The 26,756-nt window shown below is 46.4% G+C and overlaps 1 protein-coding gene across 1 annotated transcript in view; it reads right to left on the bottom strand.

Annotated features, from left to right (window-relative positions):
• pip4p2 (phosphatidylinositol-4,5-bisphosphate 4-phosphatase 2) overlaps window positions 1–26,756 on the bottom strand; it is a gene marked incomplete at its 3' end in the record, with an annotated part of 40,557 nt that overhangs the window by 12,735 nt on the left and 1,066 nt on the right. Inside the window, exons 2-3 of the mRNA XM_084197642.1 lie at window positions 10,341–10,489; window positions 747–853 (exon numbers count right to left, since the gene is read on the bottom strand). Of these exons, the coding sequence (XP_084053768.1) occupies window positions 747–853; window positions 10,341–10,489 (256 nt within the window). The remainder of the gene's footprint in view (window positions 1–746; window positions 854–10,340; window positions 10,490–26,756) is intronic.

The raw sequence follows: 26,756 nt of genomic DNA, 5'->3' as shown, positions 1-26,756 counted from the left end.
ACCTACCAGTTGGGTCTGGGGCATCCTATCACCTACCAGTTGGGTCTGGGGCATCCTATCACCTACCAGTTGGGTCTGGGGTGGGGCATCCTATCACCTACCAGTTGGGTCTGGTCTGGGGCATCCTATCACCTACCAGTTGGGTCTGGGGTGGGGCATCCTATCACCTACCAGTTGGGTCTGGGGCATCCTATCACCTACCAGTTGGGTCTGGGGTGGGACATCCTATCACCTACCAGTTGGGTCTGGGACATCCTATCACCTACCAGTTGGGTCTGGGGTGGGACATCCTATCACCTACCAGTTGGGTCTGGGACATCCTATCACCTACCAGTTGGGTCTGGGGTGGGGCATCCTATCACCTACCAGTTGGGTCTGGGGTGGGGCATCCTATCACCTACCAGTTGGGTCTGGGGTGGGGCATCCTATCACCTACCAGTTGGGTCTGGGGTGGGACATCCTATCACCTACCAGTTGGGTCTGGGGTGGGGCATCCTATCACCTACCAGTTGGGTCTGGGGTGGGGCATCCTATCACCTACCAGTTGGGTCTGGGGTGGGACATCCTATCACCTACCAGTTGGGTCTGGGGTGGGGCATCCTATCACCTACCAGTTGGGTCTGGGGTGGGGCATCCTATCACCTACCAGTTGGGTCTGGGGTGGGACATCCTATCACCTACCAGTTGGGTCTGGGGTGGGGCATCCTATCACCTACCAGTTGGGTCTGGGACATCCTATCACCTACCAGTTGGGTCTGGGACATCCTATCCTCCTAGATGAGTCTTTGCAGATGAGGAGACAGTTGCAGGGACACCGTACATACTTCTTCCCAGTCGGTGGGTTTTTGATGGGCTGAAATAAAAATGTGTAATTACTTTTAAATCCATTTTAAACCACTTTTAACCACTTTTGTTATTTAATCCTCTATGTACACAGACTACTGATGTATCTCTAACATCTGGTTCTTATTTAAATTACACAGTAACATCACGTAATAAAACAAAATCACAATAACACTCTTATTCACGGGGGGGGGGGGGACTGGTCACAATATACATTGGGGACACATCCAATTACAATCCGATTAGTCCGTAATTTTGCTGAGTCATGGCTATGGATTCAAGTATATCAACCCCTTCTGGTTGAGTTTAGACAGAGCATGTATCAACCCCTTCTGGTTGAGTCTAGACAGAGCATGTATCAACCCCTTCTGGTTGAGTCTAGACAGAGCATGTATCAACCCCTTCTGGTTGAGTCTAGACAGAGCATGTATCAACCCCTTCTGGTTGAGTCGACAGAGCATGGCACGGCAGTACAGGACTGATACTAATACCCTCTTATAGAGGTCAGCCCCGGCCACGCATGGGCCGACTGACGGACTGTTTGATCCTTCTCAGCTGAGACGACCAAGGCATTGGGAAACCACTGGCTTTCAGGTACCGTGATTCCGTAGGTCTACACTGTAAGTAGAATAAGGAACAAATCTTTATAGCCGAGTGAAACCAGACTGACCACTGCAGTCACATTTGTTTCACTTCACTTGGGGTACGTGAAACAGAATTTGAGCTCGGAAGATCTCGCTGGTTTAACGAGGATACAATCTTTACTCCACTTGTGTAATAACAAAAAAACAGCTAAACTCCATGACTATGCAATTGCAGAGTAGTTACTACATTTGTATGTAATGACATGTTAATAACATGTTACTAGTGTTATTACACTGTTACGACACAGGACTAAGAATAACTCCATTTGAAGCTAAGCTAAGACTTATGAATGTGTATTTACAATGTAGTTGGATCAAACTTTACTGAGCCATAAAAATACACCAGAAAGGCCCAATGGAATGTGATTAGATTCAGATCCATGGAGGAGCGCAGTATGTGACGGTCATTGACAAGGACCATTACCCACATCCATTTAATATGACATGTCACACCCAGCTCATCCAAACAGCACCCTATTGCCTACATAGTGTACTACTTTTGACCAGAGCCCTATGGGCATTGTGAACTGAACAGTGGACCGGATAGGGTGTCACTTGGGATGCACACCGAGTGTCATATGTACCCAGCTCCACCGACAGACAGCCACATTAGCTCCCTGTCATTCAGACTGTGTGAGTCCACTGTAGGCTCATAGAACAGCCATCGCGGTGGAGACTGAAGGATATCTAGTGTCTAGTTAGAATCCTCCCCTAGCCTCTGATCTGCTGGTGACATCACTACAGCGTGGGTGTCCTGGAGTAATGGATTATAATACATTTACATTTACATTTTAGTCATTTAGCAGACGCTCTTATCCAGAGCGACTTACATGAGCAATTAGGGTTAAGTGCCTTGCACATCGGCAGATTTTTCACCTAGTCGGCTCGGGGATTAGAACCAGCGACCTTTCGGTTACTGGCACAACGCTCTTAACCACTAAGCTACCTGCCGCCCCATACAACACAATGGTGTGGATAACCCTGGCCTTAGGGTAGGATGATGGTAAGAGAGAGAGAGAGAGAGAGAGAGAGAGAGAGAGAGAGAGAGAGAGAGAGAGAGAGAGAGAGAGAGAGAGAGAGAGAGAGAGAGAGAGAGAGAAACAGAAAGAGAGAGAGAGAGAGAGAGAGAGAAAGAGAGAGAGAGAGAGAGAGAGAGACTAACAATATTGGACACTTTATGGAGCACAAAGCCTTCACTCTCTCATCCTGGAATATCCAAGGCCTGAGGTCATCTGCCTTTGGCCTAAAGAGCAGGAATCTGGACTTCACCAAAGAAATCACAAATACAGACATTGTCATCCTACAAGAAACATGGTATAGAGGAGATGGACCCACTGGTTGCCCTCTAGGTTACAGAGAGCTGGTAGTCCCATCCACCAAACTACCAGGTGTGAAACAGGGAATGGACTCAGGGGGTATGCTAATTTGGTATAGAGCAGACCTAACTCACTCTATTAAATTAATCAAAACGGGAACATTTTACATTTGGCTAGAAATTCAAAAGGAAATGATCTCAACAGAGACAAATGTCCTCCTGTGTGCTACCTATATCCCCCCACTAGAATCCCCATATTTTAATGAAGGCAGCTTCTCCATCCTGGAGGGGGAAATCAATCATTTCCAGACCCAGGGACATGTACTAGTCTGTGGTGACCTAAATGCCAGAACTGGACAAGAACCTGACACCCTCAGCACACAGGGGGACAAACACCTACCTGGAGCTGACAGCATTCCCTCCCCCATATGCCCCCCTAGGCACAACTATGACAACATAACCAACAAAACGGGTCACAACTCCTGCAGCTCTGTCGCACGCTGGGTCTGTACATAGTCAATGGTAGGCTTCGAGGGGACTCCTATGGTAGGTACACCTATAGCTCATCTCTTGGCAGTAGTACTGTAGACTACTTTATCACTGACCTCAACCCAGAGTCTCTCAGACCATTCACAGTCAGCCCACTGACACCCCTATCAGACCACAGCAAAATCACAGTCTACTTGAACAGAGAAATAGTCAATCATGAGGCATCAAAGCCAAAGGAACTGAATAATATTAAGAAATGCTATTGATGAAGGAAAGTAGTGTCGAAACCTACCAAAAAACAATTAGTCGACAACAAATTCAATTCTTTTTTAGACAACTTCCTGGACAAAAGGTTCCACTGTAATAATGAAGGTGTAAACTTGGCAGTAGAAAACCTAAACAGTATATTTGACCTCTCAGCTTCCCTATCAAATCTAAACATTTCAAACAGAAAACCAAAGAAAATTAACAATGACAAATGGTTTGATGAAGAATGCAAAAACCTAAGAAAGAAATTGAGAAACCTATCCAACCAAAAACAAAGAGACCCAGAAAACCTGAGCCTACGCCTTCACTATGGTGAAACTCTAAAACAATATACATTTACATTTTAGTCATTTAGCAGACACTCTTATCCAGAGCAACTTACAGTTAGTGAGTGCATACATTTTTCATACTGGCCCCCCGTGGGAAACGAACCCACAACCCTGGTGTTGCAAGCGCCATGCTCTACCAACTGAGCTACAGGGGATTACAATTATTGTAATGTTCTTTTTCTGCAGGGTTTGCATGATTCAGCTTAGCACACAATTAACTTTTTCAGGAGTATATGAGGTTTTTATTCGGTAGGTAATGAAATACCAATTTTAAAAAACAAAGAAATGTGATATATTTCACCTCAAAGTCATAATATAATATAATATCTGTCTATCTCCTCATTTGAATTCCATGCTGTCACAGTCACTAGCCCATTTAAGCTTAATATCCTTGTCATTTATCGCCCTCCAGGTTCCCTTGGAGAGTTCATCAATGAGCTTGACGCCTTGATAAGTTCCTTTCCTGAGGATGGCTCACCCCTCACAGTTCTGGGGGACTTCAACCTCCCTACGTCTACCTTTGACTCATTTCTCTCTGCCTCCTTCTTTCCACTCCTCTCCTCTTTTGACCTCACCCTCCCCCCCTACTCACAAGGCAGGCAATACGCTTGACCTCATCTTTACTAGATGCTGTTCTTCTACTAATCTCACTGCAACTCCACTCCAAGTCTCCGACCACTACTTTGTATCCTTTTCTCTCTCGCTCTCCTCCAACACTACTCACTCTGCCCCTACTCAAATGGTAATGCGCGTCGCAACCTTCGCTCTCTCTCTCCCGCTACGCTCTCCTCTTCCATCCTATCATCTCTTCCCTCTGCTCAATCCTTCTCCCTCCAATCTCCTGATTCTGCCTCCTCAACCCTCCTCTCCTCCCTTTCTGCATCCTTTGACTCTCTATGTCCCCTATCCTCCCGGCCGGCTCAGTCCTCCCCTCCAGCTCCGTGGCTCAATGACTCATTGCGAGCTCACAGAAGAGGGCTCCGGGCAGCCGAGCGGAAATGGAGGAAAACTAGACTCCCTGCGGACCTGGCATCTTTTCACTCCCTCCTCTCTACATTTTCTTCATCTGTTTCTGCTGCTAAAGCCACTTTCTACCACTCTAAATTCCAAGCATCTGCCTCTAACCCTAGGAAGCTCTTTGCCACCTTCTCCTCCCTGCTGAATCCTACTCCCCCTCCCCCCTCCTCCTCCCTCTCTGTGGATGACTTCGTCAACCATTTTGAAAAGAAGGTTGACGACATCCGATCCTCGTTTGTTAAGTCAAATGACACTGCTGGTCCTACTCACACTGCCCTACCCTATGCTTTGACTTCTTTCTCCCCTCTCTCTCCAGATAAAATCTTGCGACTTGTGAAGGCCGGCCGCCCAACAACCTGCCCGCTTGACCCTATCCCCTCCTCTCTTCTCCAGACCATCTCCGGTGACCTTCTCCCTTACCTCACCTCGCTGATCAACTCATCCTTGACCGCTGGCTATGTCCCTTCCGTCTTCAAGAGAGCGAGAGTTGCAGCCCTTCTCAAAAAACCAACACTCGATCCCTCTGATGTCAACAACTACAGACCAGTATCCCTTCTTTCTTTTCTTTCCAAAACTATTGAGCGTGCCGTCTTTAGCCAACTCTCTTGCTATCTCTCTCAGAATGACCTTCTTGATCCAAACCAGTCAGGTTTCAAGACTGGTCATTCAACTGAGACTGCTCTTCTCTGTGTCACGGAGGCTCTCCGCACTGCTAAAGCTAACTCTCTCTCCTCTGCTCTTGTCCTTCTAGACCTGTCTGCTGCCTTTGATACTGTGAACCATCAGATCCTCCACTCCACCCTCTCCGAGCTGGGCATCTCCGGTGCGGCTCACTCTTGGATTGCGTCCTACCTGACCGGTCGCTCCTACCAAGTGGCGTGGCGAGAAGCTGTCTCCGCACCACGTGCTCTCACCACTGGTGTCCCCCAGGGCTCAGTTCTAGGCCCTCTCCTATTCTCGCTATACACCAAGTCACTTGGCTCTGTCATATCCTCACATGGCCTCTCGTATCATTGCTACGCAGACGACACACAACTAATCTTCTCCTTTCCCCCTTCTGATAACCAGGTGGCGAATCGCATCTCTGCATGTCTGGCAGACATATCAGTATGGATGATGGATCACCACCTCAAGCTGAACCTTGGCAAGACGGAGCTGCTCTTCCTCCCGGGGAAGGACTGCCCGTTCCATGATCTCGCCATCACCGTTGACAACTCCGTTGTGTCCTCCTCCCAGAGTGCGAAGAGCCTTGGCGTGACCCTGGACAACACCCTGTCGTTCTCCGCTAACATCAAGGCGGTGACCCGATCCTGTAGGTTCATGCTCTACAACATTCGGAGAGTACGACCCTGCCTTACACAGGAAGCGGCACAGGTCCTAATCCAGGCACTTGTCATCTCCCGTCTGGATTACTGCAACTCGCTGTTGGCTGGGCTCCCTGCCTGTGCCATTAAACCCCTACAACTCATCCAGAATGCCGCAGCCCGTCTGGTGTTCAACCTTCCCAAGTTCTCTCACGTCACCCCGCTCCTCCGCACACTCCACTGGCTTCCAGTTGAAGCTCGCATCTGCTACAAGACCATGGTGCTTGCCTACGGAGCTGTGAGGGGAACGGCACCTCCGTACCTTCAGGCTCTGATCAGTCCCTACACCCAAACGAGGGCATTGCGTTCATCCACCTCTGGCCTGCTGGCTCCCCTACCTCTGCGGAAGCAGAGTTCCCGCTCAGCCCAGTCAAAACTGTTCGCTGCTCTGGCACCCCAATGGTGGAACAAGCTCCCTCACGACGCCAGGACAGCGGTAATCCTTCTACCCCCCCCCTTACCCAACCAAAAAAAAAAAAAAAAAACATTGTAAAGTGGTTATCCCACTGGCTATAAGGTGAATGCACCAATTTGTAAGTCGCTCTGGATAAGAGCGTCTGCTAAATGACGTAAATGTAAATGTAAATGTAATAATAATAATAATAATAATATGCCATTTAGCAGACGCTTTTATCCAAAGCGAATTACAGTCATGTGTGCATACATTTTTACGTATGGGTGGTCCCGGGGATCGAACCCACTACCCTGGCGTTACAAGCACCATGCTCTACCAATTGAGCTACAGAGGACCAAAGTCATCAAATTTGCATTAAAAGCTCTCTGCGGTCCTATAGCATCGGAGATGGTCCGTAATTTAGAGAATCTCCGATGCTATAAATGCTTTTGCTTTTACTACAGGCTATGGCAGTGTTTTTTGTAGTTGCATTCCACCCAATTGAAAAGTGCACATTCACTTCCATAACACAATAATACAGGATACCCTTTTAAAAAATCACTGCCGTTAAAATGCAATAAAACTGCAGTACAATGAAATAATGGTTGTTTAATTAATGGTATCTGGTAGTTTGCTGTGTGTTGGCTTATTATGTTCTTACTGTGGAATGCAGAGTTTGGTTTTCGCCAGGCATTACTGGAACCATGTCGTCCAAAAAGTAATATTTTTGAATCATCTGTCCATAGAACGTTCTTCCAAGAGTCTTGATGATCATCCAGGTGCTTTTTGGCAAACTTGAGTCAACTTTTTGGACAAGATGGGTCCCATTATGCCTGGTGAAAACCAAACACTGCATTCCACAGTAAGAACATCATACCAAAGGTCAAGCATGGTGGTGGTGGTGTGATGGTTTGGGGATGCTTTGCTGCCTCAGGACCTGGACGACTTGCCTTAATAGAAGGAACCATGAATTCTGCTCTGTATCAGAGAATTCTACAGGAGAATGTCAGACCATCCGTCTGTGAGCTGAAGCTGAAGCGCAGCTGGGTCATGCAGCAAGACAATGATCCAAAACACACTATCAAGTCTACATGAAAATTGCTAAAAAGCAACAAATTTGAAGTTTTGGAATGGCCTAGTCAAAGTCCAGACCTAATCCCAATTGAGATGTTGTGGCAGGACTTGAAACGAGCAGTTCATGCTTGAAAACCCACACGTCACTGAGTTAAAGCAGTTCTGCATGGAAGAGTGGGCAAAAGTTCTTCCACAGCGACGTGAGAGACTGATCAACAACTACAGGAAGCATTTGGTTGGAGTCATTGCAGCTAAAGGTGGCACAACCAGTTATTGAGTGTAAGGGGGCAATTACTTTTTCACACAGGGGAATTGGGTGTTGCATAACTTTGTTTATGAAATAAATGAAATAAATATGTAATTGTTGTGTTATTTGTTCACTTATGTTCCCATTATCTAATATTAGGTTTTGGTTGAAGATCTGATAACATTCAGTATCACAAATATGCAAATGTAGAGACAATTAGAAAGGGGGCAAATAACCCTGCTCTGCTCGAATATGTCCATCAATCAAACATTTCTAAAAATCTCCACTCAAATATCGTGAATTCGTGAAATATCGATATTGAAGCATCCATAGACTCTAACCACTTCTGGGAAAATTGGAAAACACTAAACAAACAACACAAAGAGTTATCTATCCAAAATGGAGATGTATGGGTAAACCACTTCTCCAATCTTTTTGGCCCTATAACAAAGAACAAACAGCAAAAACATATACATGATCAAATACAAATCTTAGAATCAACTATTAAATACTACCAGAACCCACTGGATTCTCAAATTACATTGAACGAACTACAGGACAAAATACAAACCTTCCAACCCAAAAAGGCCTGTGGTGTTGATGGTATCCTCAATGAAATGATAAAATATACAGACTACAAATTCCAATTTGCTATACTTAAACTCTTTAACATCATCCTTGGCTCTGGCATATTCCCCAATATTTGGAACCAAGGACTGATCACCCCAATCCACAAAAGTGGAGACAAATTTGACCCCAATAACTACCGTGGGATATGCGTCAACAGCAACCTTGGGAAAATCCTTTGCATTATCATTAACAGCAGACTGAGCAAATGTGAAATTGGCTTTTTACCAAATTACCGTACGACAGACCATGTATTCACCATGAACACACTAACTGACTAACAAACAAACCAAAACAAAGGCAAAGTTTTCTCATGCTTTGTTGATTTCAAAAAAGCTTTTGACTCAATTTGGTATGAGGGTCTGCTATACAAATTGATGGAAAGTGGTGTTGGTGGAAAAACATACGACATTATAAAATCCATGTACACAAACAACAAGTGTGCGGTTAAAATAGGCAAAAAACACACACATTTCTTTCCACAGGGCCGTGGGGTGAGACAGGGATGCAGTTTAAGCCCCACCCTCTTCAACATATATATCAACAAATTGGCGAGGGCACTAGAACAGTCTGCAGCACCCGGCCTCACCCTACTAGAATCTGAAGTCAAATGTCTACTGTTTGCTGATGATCTGGTGCTTCTGTCCCCAACCAAGGAGGGCCTACAGCAGCACCTAGATCTTCAGCACAGATTCTGTCAGACCTGGGCCCCGACAGTAAATCTCAGTAAGACAAAAATAATGATGTTCCAAAAAAGGTTCAGTTGCCAGGACCACAAATAAAAATTCCATCTAGACACCGTTGTCCTAGAGCACACAAAAAACTATACATACCTTGGCCTAAACATCAGCGCCACAGGTAACTTCCACAAAGCTGTGAACGATCTGAGAGACAAGGCAAGAAGGGCCTTCTATGCCATCAAAAGGAACATAAAATTCGACATACCAATTAGGATCTGGCTAAAAATACTTGAATCAGTTATAGAACCCATTGCCCTTTATGGTTGTGATGTCTGGGGTCCACTCACCAACCAATAATTCACAAAATGGGACAAACACCAAATTGAGACTCTGCATGCAGAATTCTGCAAAAATATCCTCAGTGTACAACATAAAACACCAAATAATGCATGCAGAGCAGAATTAGGCCGATACCCGCTAATGATCAAAATCCAGAAAAGAGCAGTTAAATTCTACAACCACCTAAAAGGAAGTGATTCCCAAACCTTCCATAACAAAGCCATCACCTACAGAGAGATAAACCTAGAGAAGAGTCCCCTAAGCAAGCTGGTCCTGGGGCTCTGTTCACAAACACCAACAGACCCCACAGAGCCCCAGGATAGCAAAACAATTAGACCCAACAAAATCATGAGAAAACAAAAAGATAATTGCTTGACACATTGGAAAGAATTTACAAAAAAACAGAGCAAACTAGAATGCTATTTGGCCCTAAACAGAGAGTACACAGTGGCAGAATGACTGACCCAAAATTAAGGAAATCTTTGACTATGTACAGACTCAGTGAGCATAGCCTTGCTATTGAGAAAGGCCGCCGTAGGCAGACCTGGCTCTCAAGAGAAGACAGGTTATGTGCACTCTGCCCACAAAATGAGGTGGAAACTGAGCTGCACTTCCTAACTTCCTGCCAAATGTATGACCATATTAGCGACACATATTTCCCTCAGATTACACAGACACACAGACACACACACACTTGCAGGTGAGTCTTACCGTGGCCTCGTTGCACACAGTACACTTCACCACATGCTGATGCAGCTTGCCATCCAGGTTAATGAGAGACTGGCACACACGGCAGTTGATGATGGGTACCCCCCCTGGGTCGGGACTGGTGATGGCTGTGTAGGGGGGAGGTAGTTCAGCTGGAGGAAAGGGGACATAGACACACAGCACCTGCTTAATGATGTATGTTCAGTCCTAAAAGGTACATTAGATACACACGGCAAACTTCCCCAATGAAGAGAGTTGGAGACCATGGCCAAATGTTCTAAACACCTCTAGTACTAAAGACTGCTGGGATCCTGACCCTGCTCACATGAGCACCACCAGTATTCTCTCTAGATATCAACACAGGTTAATTCAATGGTTTGTTCATTTGTTCAGGCAATCGTTCTTTCATTCATTCACTCAGTCACTCACATGTGTTGTGATCCCCGACTGCACTAAAACAGTGACTGCCTTCCCATTGGTCAGATATGATCCATCACTCTACACGTTTCTATACAACCATAAAGACACACAGAGGTCTTTAAGAAAGGCGACACTTGACTCTGGCCACACTAGGAAGCAGTGAACAATTTATTGATCTTCCATAATCTGCCAGGAGTGTGTTTGAAATGTGATCGGTTGTGTTTTTCATTGATTAGTTCTACTACAGTTCAATGTCATGGCTACAATTTCTGTAGAAAGTGGACAAGACTTCTTCAGTCCATAGTGGAAGTGAAGACATTTAACAACGTGTCCCAGCAGCATAATACTATAGCTGACCCTATAAAACACATTTCACTGCACCTATCCGGTGTATGTGACAATAAAATATGTTATTTTTCAGATGCTAGACTATGTACGTTTAACCCCATTTAACCCTAATTCACTAAATTCCTGAAGGATTTCACTGCATCACAGTGCTAGCTGTGCCACTAGAGATCCTGGTTCGAATCCAGGCTCTGTCGTAGCCAGCCGCGACCGGGAGACCCATGGGGCGGCGTGCAATTGGCCCAGCGTCGTCCAGGGTAGGGGATGCTTCTACACCTGCATTACTAGCTGTTTGGGGTTTTAGGCTGGGTTTCTGTACAGCACTTCGAGATATTAGCTGATGTAAGAAGGGCTATATAAAATAAAATTGATTGATTGATTGATTGATTGATTGATGTAGCTCAGTTGGTAGAGCATGGCGTTTGCAACACCAGGGTTGTGGGTTCGATTCCCACAGGGGGTATGAAAAAAATTAATAATGTATGCACTAACTGTAAGTCGCTCTGGATAAGAGCGTGTGCTAAATGACTAAAATGTAAATGTAATTATTAGAACTATTAATCACACACATTCCAGCGGCCATTGGCAGAGCAATTCTCTCTCTCTCTCTCTCTCTCTCTCTCTCTCTCTCTCTCTCTCTCTCTCTCTCTCTCTCTCTCTCTCTCTCTCTCTCTCTCTCTCTCTCTCTCTCTCTCTCTCTCTCTCTCTCTCTCTCTCTCTCTCTCTCTCTCTCTCTCTCTCTCTCTCTCTCTCTCTCTCTCTCTCTCTCTCTCTCTCTCTCTCTCTCTCTCTCTCTCTCTCTCTCTGTGTGTGTGTGTGTGTGACTAAGCACCCCAAAGAAAACAGTCTTGTTCAGAGTGGTGTAATACAACACATCAGGAGGGTTCTCATTGCACCACACAGGCTGAGTCCTAAATTGCATCCTAACTAGTGCACTACCTTGGACCAGAGCCCAGTGGTCAAAAGCAGTACACTATAAAAGGAATAGTGCACCATTTGGGACACTCTCCCCAGACACATGTAAGATGAGAGGGCCTTTTACAACCAGTCTACAGCTGTCTGGGAGTCTCATGGAGGGCAGCTAGCTGGCTGGGAGTCTCATGGAGGGCAGCTAGCCGGCTGGGAGTCTCATGGAGGGCAGCTAGCTGGCTGGGAGTCTCATGGAGGGCAGCTAGCTGGCTGGGAGTCTCATGGAGGGCAGCTAGCCGGCTGGGAGTCTCATGGAGGGCAGCTAGCTGGCTGGGAGTCTCATGGAGGGCAGCTAGCTGGCTGGGAGTCTCAATCTCATGGAGGGCAGCTAGCCGGCTGGGAGTCTCATGGAGGGCAGCTAGCCGGCTGGGAGTCTCATGGAGGGCAGCTAGCCGGCTGGGAGTCTCATGGAGGGCAGCTAGCTGGCTGGGAGTCTCAGTCTCATGGAGGGCAGCTAGCCGGCTGGGAGTCTCATGGAGGGCAGCTAGCTGGCTGGGAGTCTCATGGAGGGCAGCTAGCTGGCTGGGAGTCTCATGGAGGGCAGCTAGCTGGCTGGGAGTCTCATGGAGGGCAGCTAGCCGGCTGGGAGTCTCATGGAGGGCAGCTAGCTGGCTGGGAGTCTCATGGAGGGCAGCTAGCCGGCTGGGAGTCTCATGGAGGGCAGCTAGCTGGCTGGGAGTCTCATGGAGGGCAGCTAGCTGGCTGGGAGTCTCATGGAGGGCAGCTAGCCGGCTGGGAGTCTCATGGAGGGCAGCTAGCCGGCTGGGAGTCTCATGGAGGGCAGCTAGCTGGCTGGGAGTCTCAGTCTCATGGAGGGCAGCTAGCTGGCTGGGAGTCTCATGGAGGGCAGCTAGCCGGCTGGGAGTCTCATGGAGGGCAGCTAGCTGGCTGGGAGTCTCATGGAGGGCAGCTAGCTGGCTGGGAGTCTCATGGAGGGCAGTTAGCTGGCTGGGAGTCTCATGGAGGGCAGCTAGCCGGCTGGGAGTCTCATGGAGGGCAGCTAGCCGGCTGGGAGTCTCATGGAGGGCAGCTAGCTGGCTGGGAGTCTCAGTCTCATGGAGGGCAGCTAGCCGGCTGGGAGTCTCAGTCTCATGGAGGGCAGCTAGCCGGCTGGGAGTCTCATGGAGGGCAGCTAGCTGGCTGGGAGTCTCATGGAGGGCAGCTAGCTGGCTGGGAGTCTCAGTCTCATGGAGGGCAGCTAGCCGGCTGGGAGTCTCATGGAGGGCAGCTAGCTGGCTGGGAGTCTCATGGAGGGCAGCTAGCTGGCTGGGAGTCTCATGGAGGGCAGCTAGCTGGCTGGGAGTCTCATGGAGGGCAGCTAGCTGGCTGGGAGTCTCAGTCTCATGGAGGGCAGCTAGCCGGCTGGGAGTCTCATGGAGGGCAGCTAGCTGGCTGGGAGTCTCATGGAGGGCAGCTAGCTGGCTGGGAGTCTCAGTCTCATGGAGGGCAGCTAGCCGGCTGGGAGTCTCATGGAGGGCAGCTAGCTGGCTGGGAGTCTCATGGAGGGCAGCTAGCTGGCTGGGAGTCTCATGGAGGGCAGCTAGCTGGCTGGGAGTCTCATGGAGGGCAGCTAGCTGGCTGGGAGTCTCAGTCTCATGGAGGGCAGCTAGCTGGCTAGGAGTCTCATGGAGGGCAGCTAGCTGGCTGGGAGTCTCATGGAGGGCAGCTAGCTAGCTGGGAGTCTCAGTCTCATGGAGGGCAGCTAGCCGGCTGGGAGTCTCAGTCTCATGGAGGGCAGCTAGCTGGCTGGGAGTCTCAGTCTCATGGAGGGCAGCTAGCCGGCTGGGAGTCTCATGGAGGGCAGCTAGCTTGCTGGGAGTCTCAGTCTCATGGAGGGCAGCTAGCCGGCTGGGAGTCTCATGGAGGGCAGCTAGCTGGCTGGGAGTCTCAGTCTCATGGAGGGCAGCTAGCCGGCTGGGAGTCTCAGTCTCATGGAGGGCAGCTAGCCGCCTGGGAGTCTCAGTCTCATGGAGGGCAGCTAGCTGGCTGGGAGTCTCATGGAGGGCAGCTAGCTGGCTGGGAGTCTCATGGAGGGCAGCTAGCTGGCTGGGAGTCTCATGGAGGGCAGCTAGCTGGCTGGGAGTCTCAGTCTCATGGAGGGCAGCTAGCTGGCTAGGAGTCTCATGGAGGGCAGCTAGCTGGCTGGGAGTCTCATGGAGGGCAGCTAGCTGGCTGGGAGTCTCAGTCTCATGGAGGGCAGCTAGCCGGCTGGGAGTCTCAGTCTCATGGAGGGCAGCTAGCTGGCTGGGAGTCTCAGTCTCATGGAGGGCAGCTAGCCGGCTGGGAGTCTCATGGAGGGCAGCTAGCTGGCTGGGAGTCTCAGTCTCATGGAGGGCAGCTAGCCGGCTGGGAGTCTCATGGAGGGCAGCTAGCTGGCTGGGAGTCTCAGTCTCATGGAGGGCAGCTAGCCGGCTGGGAGTCTCAGTCTCATGGAGGGCAGCTAGCCGGCTGGGAGTCTCAGTCTCATGGAGGGCAGCTAGCTGGCTGGGAGTCTCATGGAGGGCAGCTAGCCGGCTGGGAGTCTCATGGAGGGCAGCTAGCCGGCTGGGAGTCTCATGGAGGGCAGCTAGCTGGCTGGGAGTCTCAGTCTCATGGAAGGCAGCTAGCCGGCTGGGAGTCTCAGTCTCATGGAGGGCAGCTAGCTGGCTGGGAGTCTCATGGAGGGCAGCTAGCCGGCTGGGAGTCTCATGGAGGGCAGCTAGCTGGCTGGGAGTCTCAGTCTCATGGAGGGCAGCTAGCTGGCTGGGAGTCTCAGTCTCATGGAGGGCAGCTAGCCGGCTGGGAGTCTCATGGAGGGCAGCTAGCTGGCTGGGAGTCTCAGTCTCATGGAGGGCAGCTAGCCGGCTGGGAGTCTCAGTCTCATGGAGGGCAGCTAGCCGGCTGGGAGTCTCATGGAGGGCAGCTAGCTGGCTAGGAGTCTCAGTCTCATGGAGGGCAGCTAGCTGGCTGGGAGTCTCATGGAGGGCAGCTAGCTGGCTAGGAGTCTCAGTCTCATGGAGGGCAGCTAGCTGGCTGGGAGTCTCATGGAGGGCAGCTAGCTGGCTGGGAGTCTCATGGAGGGCAGCTAGCTGGCTGGGAGTCTCATGGAGGGCAGCTAGCTGGCTGGGAGTGTCAGTCTCATGGAGGGCAGCTAGCTGGCTGGGAGTCTCATGGAGGGAAGCTAGCTGGCTGGGAGTCTCATGGAGGGCAGCTAGCCGGCTGGGAGCAACCAGATACTCCTGCCCTGCCAGTATCTTCCCACCATGAAGCCAATGGATTGAACTGGGAGGATAGTGGGAATAGGGTGGGTCTGGATAGTGTGACTCAGTCCTTATCCAGAGCGACTTACAGGAGCAATTAGGGTTAAGTGCCTTGCTCAAGGGCACATTGACAGGTTTTTCACCTAGTCGGCTCTGGGATTCAAACCCATCGCTCTTAACCACTAGGCTACCTTGACGTAATGACGTCGTACACATTTCATGGCTTTGTATTTAGGCCTATGGACAAGGCTTTTTCTTTAACATCGGTTGAACTGGGAGATTAGTGAGAATACGGTGGGTCTGGTTGGTCAGAGAGAATATATATATATATTTTTTCCTGATGTGATGGCACTGTTAGAGTATTAACTATTCTCTTCTGTTCTGTTCGATTCTAGAGTAGGACATCAACCACCAAATAAACCAGTCCAGGTAACCACCACTCCAGCTGTGTATTCACTAACCTACAGAGTATAACCCAGTTCAGCAGTCCTACCCTATCTGACCAGGGCTAATCCCTGTTACACATTGGATGATAGAGGTTTATAGTCAAATAGAACCCAATAAACCCAGAGAATTAGCCATAATCCAGAGTTAGGATTTTACCTTTTCCTTACCAGAAACAAATGGAGAGTGCTTTCACTATAGGCTGGGAATGTGTGAAAGCTTCTGGATCAACTTTTTTAAACTGGTATTCAAGAGCAAAAACAAATGAAATGTCCATTCAAAAACAGTATGTGACTGGATCCAGGAAGTTAGCAGGAAAAGCCGGTCACTTTCCCAGCGTATTAGAGGTCATTTTAGTCCAACATTTTCAATGTTTACCGTTAATTCTGTGGTGAAATATGGATTAAACATCAGATTTAAATCTCATGGCGTTCATGGGTGAGTAACAATGCTCATTCAGTTTCTCCATTATATGGACGTTGGCTGGCTGTGTTATCCAGAATGTAGGGGTATTAGGGGATGTGTCGCAAATTGCACCCTATTCACTATACAGTGCACTACTTTTGACCAGGACCCACAGGGCTCTAGTCTAAAGTAGTGCACTATATGTAAGAAATAGGGTGCCATTTGGGACATAGCTTGGTGTCAATAAATCGGTTTACACTCCTTTTCCTGAAGAATAACTGGTTTTGTTGAAGAAAACTGGCATAATAATGCTGTTCAAATGACCGCTGGAGCCAATCCAAGCCATTACCAGACAAGTATCTTTAGTGCAATGTTACGTTCCCCAGAAAAAACCCAAATAATGTCGCTCAAACTGAAAGGGGAACTAACAAAGAGTCACTGACAACAACCAAAACGAAACAGGTGGAGTTTTAGGAGGGGGGGGGGGGGGGGGGGGGGGGTCGACAGGAAGTTGACTAGCAACAACAACTGGGACCTAAAAGAGACCCACTGAATCTGCCCAAGAAGAGGCTAACAAAAGAAAAACCCCAAACTGAAAGACAGGAAGCAAACCACACAGTGGAGCAAAATGAAATCAGATAAAGGATTGTTTGTCTAGAAATCAAAATAGGGAGACAACTAAAAGGAGTTAACCCTCCACATCTATCAAGACAACTAAAGTGTTAACCCTCCACATCTATCAAGACAACTAAAGGTGTTAACCCTCCACATCTATCAAGACAACTAAAGTGTTAACCCTCCACATCTATCAAGACAACTAAAGTGTTAACCCTCCACATCTACCAATACAACTAAAGTGTTAACCCTCCACATCTATCAAGACAACTAAAGGTGTTAACCCTCCACATCTATCAAGACAACTAAAGTGTTAACCCTCCACATCTATCAAGACAACTAAAGGTGTTAACCCTCCACATCTACCAATACAACTAAAGGTGTTAACCCTACACATCTATCAAGACAACTAAAGGTGTTAACCCTCCACATCTATCAAGACAACTAAAGGCGTTAACCCTCCACATCTATCAAGACAACTAAAGGTGATAACCCTTCACATCTATCAAGACAACGGGAGCACTGGGCCAGCACAGGTGAAACACCTTTCCACTAACGAGATGGAAACCAGCACAGGTGTAACACATACTGACTAACGAGGTGACACCCATCGGTGCGCCCTTTGTGCTAACGAGCTATATGTGCTAAAGTCCAACATCAAAACATAAATGGAAAAACCAAAGCCTGTGAATTGTCCCAGAAGCTGACTCTTTTATTTATATTATCTTAGATTTTTTTCCTTGGGGGGGGGGGGGTAGATCAGCTTTAATATTGCAGATAGAATGTAACTTCCATCAATGTAATTGTCTGCATCACTTCCAATCCCCCATATGTTTTTTTCTCTTGCATATACAGTGGGAAGAACAAGTATTTGATACACTGCCGATTTTGCAGGTTTTCCTACTTACAAAGCATGTAGAGGTCTGTAATTTTTATCATAGGTACACTTCAACGGTGAGAGACGGAATCTAAAACAAAAATCCAGAAAATCACATTGTATGATTTTTAAGTAATTAATTTGCATTTTATTGCATGACATAAGTATTTGATCACCTACCAACCAGTAAGAATTCCGGCTCTCACAGACCTGTTAGTTTTTCTTTAAGAAGCCCTCCTGTTCTCCACTCATTACCTGTATTAACTGCACCTGTTTGAACTCATTACCTGTATAAAAGACACCTGTCCACACACTCAATCAAACAGACTCCAACCTCTCCACAATGGCCAAGACCAGAGAGCTGTGTAAGGACATCAGGGATAAAATTGTAGACCTGCACAAGGCTGGGATGGGCTACAGGACAATAGGCAAGCAGCTTGGTGAGAAGGCAACAACTGTTGGCGCAATTATTAGAAAATGGAATAAGTTCAAGATGACGGTCAATCACCCTCGGTCTGGGGCTCCATGCAAGATCTCACCTTGTGGGGCATCAATGATCATGAGGAAGGTGAGGGATCAGCTCAGAACTACACGGCAGGACCTGGTCAATGACCTGAAGAGAGCTGGGACCACAGTCTCAAAGAAAACCATTAGTAACACACTACGCCGTCATGGATTAAAATCCTGCAGCGCACGCAAGGTCCCCCTGCTCAAGCCAGCGCATGTCCAGGCCCGTCTGAAGTTTGCCAATGACCATCTGGATGATCCAGAGGAGGAATGGGAGAAGGTCATGTGGTCTGATGAGACAAAAATAGAGCTTTTTGGTCTAAACTCCACTCGCCGTGTTTGGAGGAAGAAGAAGGATGAGTACAACCCCAAGAACACCATCCCAACCGTGAAGCATGGAGGTGGAAACATCATTATTTGGGGATGCTTTTCTACAAAGGGGACAGGACGACTGCACCGTATTGAGGGGAGGATGGATGGGGCCATGTATCGCGAGATCTTGGCCAACAACCTCCTTCCCTCAGTAAGAGCATTGAAGATGGGTCGTGGCTGGGTCTTCCAGCATGACAACGACCCGAAACACACAGCCAGGGCAACTAAGGAGTGGCTCCGTAAGAGGCATCTCAAGGTCCTGGAGTGGCCTAGCCAGTCTCCAGACCTGAACCCAATAGAACATCTTTGGAGGGAGCTGAAAGTCCATATTGCCCAGCGACAGCCCCGAAACCTGAAGGATCTGGAGGAGTGGGCCAAAATCCCTGCTGCATTGTGTGCAAACCTGGTCAAGACCTACAGGAAACGTATGATCTCTGTAATTGCAAACAAAGGTTTCTGTACCAAATATTAAGTTCTGCTTTTCTGATGTATCAAATACTTATGTCATGCACTAAAATGCAAATTAATTACTTAAAAATCATACAATGTGATTTTCTGGATTTTTGTTTTCGATTCCGTCTCTCACAGTTGAAGTGTACCTATGATAAAAATGACAGACCTCTACATGCTTTGTAAGTAGGAAAACCTGCAAAATCGGCAGTGTATCAAATACTTGTTCTCCCCACTGTGTGTATATATATATATATATATATATATATATATATATATATATATATATATATATATATATATATATATATATATATATATATATATATATATATACACACACATATCCTTAAAAAAAATATATTTCCCTTCATTACTTTCTAACCTTACCACCCCTTCCCTAATTGGAGTAAACTAGTGAACAACAATGCCCAGGCCTCTACTTCCAGCTTATACATACTATATACATTTTATGGACAATCAATTTTACAATAATTATATTTTGTTTGTTTTTACTCCTGAACTTCCTCTACTCTCAACCTCTCTGATCATTTTCATGATGTCCATCCGGTTTGCTTCTATATGCCATATCTTTCTAACTGTGCTCTTTCACAAAAGCTCTCAACCTATAACCTATTACTTATTATGGACACAGTATGCTTACATTAGTTATCTTGTTGTTATTAGTCCCATCCTTCAACTCTATTCAATACCTCCCATCTATCTCTTAACACCATCCAAATTGGATTTCTATTTGCCATATATTTTTCAACTGTACTGTGATGTTTCACAATAGTTCTGAACCCTTCTATTCTCATTGTTTCTACAGATTGTACATTGAAAATAAACATTTTTGCTAAAAGTATTATTATATTATTGATCGATTGACTATTACTTTTGCAGGGTTAGCTCCAGGTAAATATTGCAATCCTTTAGCCATTCCTGGACCTGTGACCAAAAACAAGCTACAAATGGACAGAACCAAAACAAATGATCTAATGATTCTGTCTCTTCGCAGCAAAATCTGCAGAGCTGGGAGGATTGTATCCCCCTCCCCCATATAAATAACAGTTTATTGGTAGCAAGAATTTTGTATAATAATTTAAATGGAAAAATTCGGAGTTTTGAAACCGGCGTTGTTTTGCATATCAGTTCATAAACACCATGCCATGGGATCGGTACGACAAAAATCTCTTCTTGATTAATTAGTGTAAAGTATATAGTGTTCTCTCTGCACGGCAAGTCTGGAACCAGCAGGACCCTGAACAGCTTCTACCCCCAAGCCATAAATAGTTAGTTAGTTAAACAGTTAACCAAATAGCTACCCGGACTATCTGCAGTTTTGCACTAACTATTTTGACTCATCACATACGCTGCTGCTACTGTTTACTATCGGTCACTTGATTCCTAGTTATATGTACATACCTACAGTGCATTCGTAAAGTATTCAGACGCCTTGACATTTTCCACATTTTGTTACGTTACAGCCTTATTCTAAAATGGATATCTTTTTTTAATGGCCTCAATCTACACACAATACCCCATAATGACAAAGTGAAAACAGGTTTTTAGAAATGTTGGCAAATGTATTAAAAATACAAAACAGAAATACCTTATTTACATAAGTATTCAGACCCTTTGCTATGAGACTTGAAATTGAGCTCAGATGCATCCTGTTTCCATTGATCATCCTTGAGATGTTTCTACAACTTCATTGGAGTCGGTAGCAAAACATTTCTGCAGCATTGAAGGTCCCCAAAAACACAGTGGCCTCCATCATTCTTAAATGGAAGAAGTTTGGAACCACCAAGACTCTTCCTATAGCTGGCCGCCCGGCAAAACTGAGCAATCAGGGGAGAAGGGCCTTGGTCAGGGAGGTGACCAAGAACCCGATGGTCACTCTGACAGAGCTCTGGAGTTCCTCTGTGGAGATGGGAGAACCTTCCAGAAGGACAACCATCTCTGCAGCACTCAACCAATCAGGCCTTTATGGTAGTGTGACCAGACGGAAGCCACTCCTCAGTAAAAGGCACATGACAGCCCGCTTGGAGTTTGCCAAAAGGCACCTAAAGGACTCTCAGACCATGAGAAACAAGATTATCTGGTCTGATGAAACCAATATTGAACTCTTTGGCCTGAATGCCAAGCGTCACGTCTGGAGGAAACCTGGCACCATCCCGACGGTGAAGTATGGTGGTGGCAGGATCATGCTGTGAGGGTGATTTTCAGTGGCAGGAACTGGGAGACTAGTCAGGACCTGAAAATAGCTGTGCAGCGATGCTCCCCATCCAACCTGACAGAGCTTGAGAGGACCTGCAGAGAAGAATGGGAGAAACTCCCCAAATACAGGTGTGCCAAGCTTGTAGTGTCATACCCAAGAAGACTTGAGGCTGTATTCACTGCCAAACGTGCTTCAACAAAGTACTGAGTAAAGGGTCTGAATACTTACAGTAGAAGTCGGAAGTTTACATACACCTTAGCCAAATACATTTAAACTCAGTTTTTTACAATTCCTGACATTTAATCCTAGTAAAGATTCCCTGTCTTAGGTCAGTTAGGATCACCACTTTATTTTAAGAACGTGAAATGTCATTATAATAGTAGAGAGAATGATTTATTTCAGCTTTTATTTATTTCATCACATTCCCAGTGGGTCAGAAGTTTACATACACTCAACTAGTGTTTGGTAGCATTGCCTTTAAATTGTTTAACTTGGGTCAAACATTTCGGGTACCTTCCACAAGCTTCCTACAATAAGTTGGGTGGATTTTGGCCCATTCCTCCTGACAGAGCTGGTGTAACTGAGTCAGGTTTGTAGGCCTCCTTGCTCGCACACGCTTTTTCAGTTCTGCCCACACATTTTCTATAGGATTGAGGTCAGGGCTTTGTGATGGCCACTCCAATACCTTGACTTTGTTGTCCTTAAACTTTGGAAGTATGCTTGGGGTCATTGTCCATTTGGAAGACCCAAGCTTTAACTTCCTGAATGATGTCTTGAGATGTTGCTTCAATATATTCACATAATTTCCTTCCTCATGATGCCATCTATTTTGTGAAGTGCACCAGTCCCTCCTGCAGCAAAGCACCCCCATAGCATGATGCTGCCACCCCCGTGCTTCACGGTTGGGATGGTGTTTTTCGGCTTGCAAGCCACCCCTTTTTTCCTCCAAACATAACGATGGTCATTATGGCCAAACAGTTCTATTTTTGTTTCATCAGACCAGAGGACATTTCTCCAAAAAGTACGATCTTTGTCCCCATGTGCTGTTTTTTGTCCCCCCACCATCACCCACTAATTAACTTGTCATTTTTTAAAGATTAAGTGTTTGAGCTAGTAATGTATCAATATTTATCATTAAAAAATTAGCTATTACATAGTCAATGAATATATAGCACAACTTTGGATTTCACCCCCATCTCAAAATCGAATGGTTTTGACTGTTTGGAAGTTCATTCTCCTCTCACTTCAGCCATGCAGTGCGCCTCGCAAAAGGGATTTCTGTCCTCCTTATGAAATTATCAACTTTGCCCTGTATATCTAAAAATGACTATATACACTGATTGTTTAAAGCAAAACTACCCAAACTATTGCTGATGTTGAACCAGATGAGAGTTCTGTCCTCGGTAGTTTACTTGTATTCCGGTAAAACAATTTTCAACAACGCATAGATAACAATAACCTAGCAAATGACATAGGTTGTCAATCAACTAATGAAGCCTAATATCACACAAGCCATTTTATCATTTGAATTCTGAAGGTGCAGATGTGCAATAGCAGGAACAGACCTGACTGTGAACACAGTTTCATGCTGTTCGACACTGAAGGAGAAGGCACGTCAGTTGTAAAAAAAAAAGATGAGGTATTTTTAAAAAGTAGAAAGAATGTAATATGAGCAAAAGGATTTAGTGAACCGGCGATTCGTAATGTTTGAATTTTATTTTCTGTCTGATGCATGCTATATTTGGATCGGTTTGGGGTCCACGGACCGATGAACTTGTATCTTAAACATTTGAATCGGGGACCGATGCGTATCGGTGAATCGCACATCCCTAATCAATATCCATATAAATCACATCACCTAGTGAAGAAAGAGAGAACACAAAGTCGTGTGAAATAAGGACCTAAGTGCTTTTACTACGTCCCAAATGACACCCTATTCCCTCTGTAGTGCACTACTTTAGACCAGAGTCCTATCGGCCCTAGTGAAAAGAAGTGCACTATAAAGGGAAAAGGGTGCATTTGAGACACAAGGTGCAATTTAACAATTTGGTTGTGCATCAGCAGTTTTTCTTAGATCTTAGGGCTCGTGGTAATGGCTGGAGCGGAATCAGTGGAATGGTATCAAATACATCAAACACATAGTTTCCAGGTGTTTGATGCCATTCCATTTGCTCCGTTCCAGCCATTTTTATGAGCCGTCCTCCCCTCAGCAGCCTCCACTGATGTCAGCTAACAATTTTTGGATTGGTAGTTAGCTTAGCCAGCTATCTAAACTTGTAGTAATCATGGCCGAATACCCAGGGGCCCTGAACTCCAGGGGGCCCGCAATTATTTTGTTTGTCATTCTCACTAAGATATCAATTTAACATGACATAAGTAATTACAAAATGTGTAGAAATGCAGGAAACTATTTTTAAAACTGCAAATCTTTTTCTCCATGGGAAAATGGGTAGAATTGCATGAAGTTTGTTATGAAATTGTAAAGTTTCCTCTCTGGCAAAAACTTACTTTAACACTAAAATGTCTCTCCACCGTCAAATGGGGGCCACTAAAATGTTTAGCAGCGAGATGGGGGGGGGGGGGGGGGGGGGACCAACCAAATGTCGGCTAGGGCCGGCACTGGGCCCATGCTCTGGTCAAAAGACACACCATATAGGGGAAAAGGGTGCCATTTCAAATAAAATCAAATCAAATTGTATTTGTCACATGCGCATATACAACAGGTGTAGACCTCACAGTGAAATGCTTACTTACAAGCCCTTAAACAACAACAACAACAATGCAGTTTTAAGAATGAATACACACAACAACAACAAAAAAATCACACACAAAAAATACAATATAAAATAGTAAGAAATAAAAGTAACAATTAAAGAGCAGCAGTAAAATAACAGTAGGGAGGCTATATACAGGGGGTACCGGTACAGAGTCAATGTGCGGATCTGAGGACCCATGCCAAATCTTTTCAGTCTCCTGAGGGGGAATAGGCTTTGTCGTGCCCTCTTCACAACTGTCTTGGTGTGTTTGGACCATGATAGTTTGTTGGTGATGTGGACACCAAAGAACTTGAAGCTCTCAACCTGCTCCACTACAGCCCCGTCGATGAGAAAGGGGCGTGCTCGGTCTTCTTATTTTTCCTGTAGTCCACAATCATCTACTTTGTCTTGATCACGTTGATGGAGAGGTTGTTGTCCTGGCACCACACGGCCAGGTCTCTGACCTCCTCCCTATAGGCTGTCTCTTCGTTGTTGGTGATCAGGCCTACCACTGTTGTGTCGTCAGCAAACTTAATGATGGTGTTGGAATCGTGCCTGGCCATGCAGTCATGGGTGAACAAGGAGTACAGGAGGGGACTGAGCACGCACCCCTGAGGGGCCCCCGTGTTGAGGATCAGCGTGGCAGATGTGTTGTTACCTACCCTTCCCACCTGGGGGCGGCCCCTCAGGAAGTCCAGGATCCAGTTGCAGAGGGAGGTGTTTTGTCCCAGGGTCCTTAGCTTAGTGATGAGCTTTGAGGGCACTTTGGTGTTGAACGCTGAGCTGTAGTCAATGAATAGCATTCTCACATAGGTGTTCCTTTTGTCCAGGTGTGAAAGGGCAGTGTGGAGCGCAATAGAGATTGCATCATCTGTGGATCTGTTGGGGCGGTATGCAAATTGGAGTGGGTCTAGGGTTTCTGGGATAATGGTGTTGATGTGAGCCATGATCAGCCTTTCAAAGCACTTCATGGCTACAGACGTGAGTGCTACGGGTCGGTAGTCATTTAGGCAGGTTATCTTAGTGTTCTTGGGCACAGGGACTATGGTGGTCTACTTGAAACATGTTGGTATTACAGACTCAGACAGGGACAGGTTGAAAATGTCAGTGAAGACACTTGCCAGTTGGTCTGCGCATGCTCGGAGTACACGTCCTGGTAATCTGTCTGGCCCTGCCGCCTTGTGAATGTTGACCTGTTTAAAGGTCTTACTCACATCGGCTACAGAGAGCGTGATCACACAGTCGTCCGGAACAGCTGATGCTCTCATGCATGTTTCAGTGTTACTTACCCCGAAGCGAGCATAGAAGTAATTTAGCTCGTCTGGTAGGCTTGTGTCACTGGGCAGCTCGCGGCTGTGCTTCCCTTTGTCGTCTGTAATACTTTTCAAGCCCTGCCACATCTGACGAGCGTCGGAGCCGGTGTAGTACGATTCGATCTTAGTCCTGTATTGACGCTTTGCCTGTTTGATGGTTCGTTGGAGGGCATAGCGGGATTTCTTATAAGCGTCCGGGTTAGAGTCCCGTTCCTTGAAAGCGGCAGCTCTACCCTTTAGCTCAGTGCGGATGTTGCCTGTAATCCATGGCTTCTGGTTGGGGTATGTACATACAGTCACTGTGGTGACGACATCATCAATGCCATCGGAAGAATCCCAGAACATGTTCCAGTCTGTGCTAGCAAAACAGTCCTGTAGCTTAGCATCTGTGTCATCTGACCACTTTTTTTATTGACCGAGTCACTGGTGCTTCCTGCTTTAGTTTTTGCTTGTAAGCAGGAATCAGGAGGATATGGTTATGGTCAGATTTGCCAAATGGAGGGCGAGGGAGAGCTTTGTAAGCGTCTCTGTGTGTGGAGTAAAGGTGGTCTAGAGTTTTTTTTCCCTCTGGTTGCATATTTAACATGCTGGTAGAAATGAGGTAAAACTGATTTAATTTCCCTGCATTAAAGTCCCCGACCACTAGGAGTGCCGCCTCTGGATGAGGCGTTTTCCTGTTTGCTTATGGCCGTATACTGTTCATTGAGTGCAGTCTTAGACAGCTACGAAGAATATAAATGAAAACTCTCTTGGTAGATAGTGTGGTCTACAGCTTATCATGAGATACTCTACCTCAGGCGAGCAAATCCTCGAGACATCCTTAGATATCGTGCATAAACATAGACCGCCACCCCTTGTCTTACCAGAGGCTGCCGTTCCATCCTGCCGATACAGTGTATAACCCGCCAGCTGTATGTTATTCATGTCTTCGTTCAGCCACGACTCGGTGTAACATAAGATATTTGGTACGTAGCTTCTGTGTTTTAACGGTCTGAGATTTGATCAGGCGAGCTCAGTAGAAAAGCGTGTCTTGACAAAGATGTGTGGTTTACTGTAGGTTAATAGGCTCTCCAATAACATCAAATGGGGAAAATGCTGACTTCCCAATGGGGCTGGGTATGGTATAAAGCTCTAAGGAGAATAAGCCTATCATAATATAATATAATAATAATAATAATATAATAATATAATATAATATGCCATTTAGCAGACGCTTTTATCCAAAGTGACTTACAGTCATGCGTGCATACATTTTTTTGGGTGTATGGGTGGTCCCGGGGATCGAACCCACCACCTTGGCGTTACAAGCGCCGTGCTCTACCAGCTGAGCTACAGAGGACCATCATCTGAATATCACTGTGATAAACAGGGTGCATGATGGGACCTAAGCTTTCAGATCACCCACAGGGACCCTGTGTGAATAACTATACATCCGAAATACACTCAAAACACTATATGGAGGAATTATGTTTCAAGAGAGCACAAT

This window comes from Coregonus lavaretus (genome assembly GCF_964263955.1).
Source record: "Coregonus lavaretus genome assembly, contig: HAP1_SCAFFOLD_4137, whole genome shotgun sequence".
Taxonomy (NCBI): domain Eukaryota; kingdom Metazoa; phylum Chordata; class Actinopteri; order Salmoniformes; family Salmonidae; genus Coregonus; species Coregonus lavaretus.
Note: the sequence above shows the minus strand (reverse complement) of the source record. Positions and strands in the feature narration are given on the sequence as shown.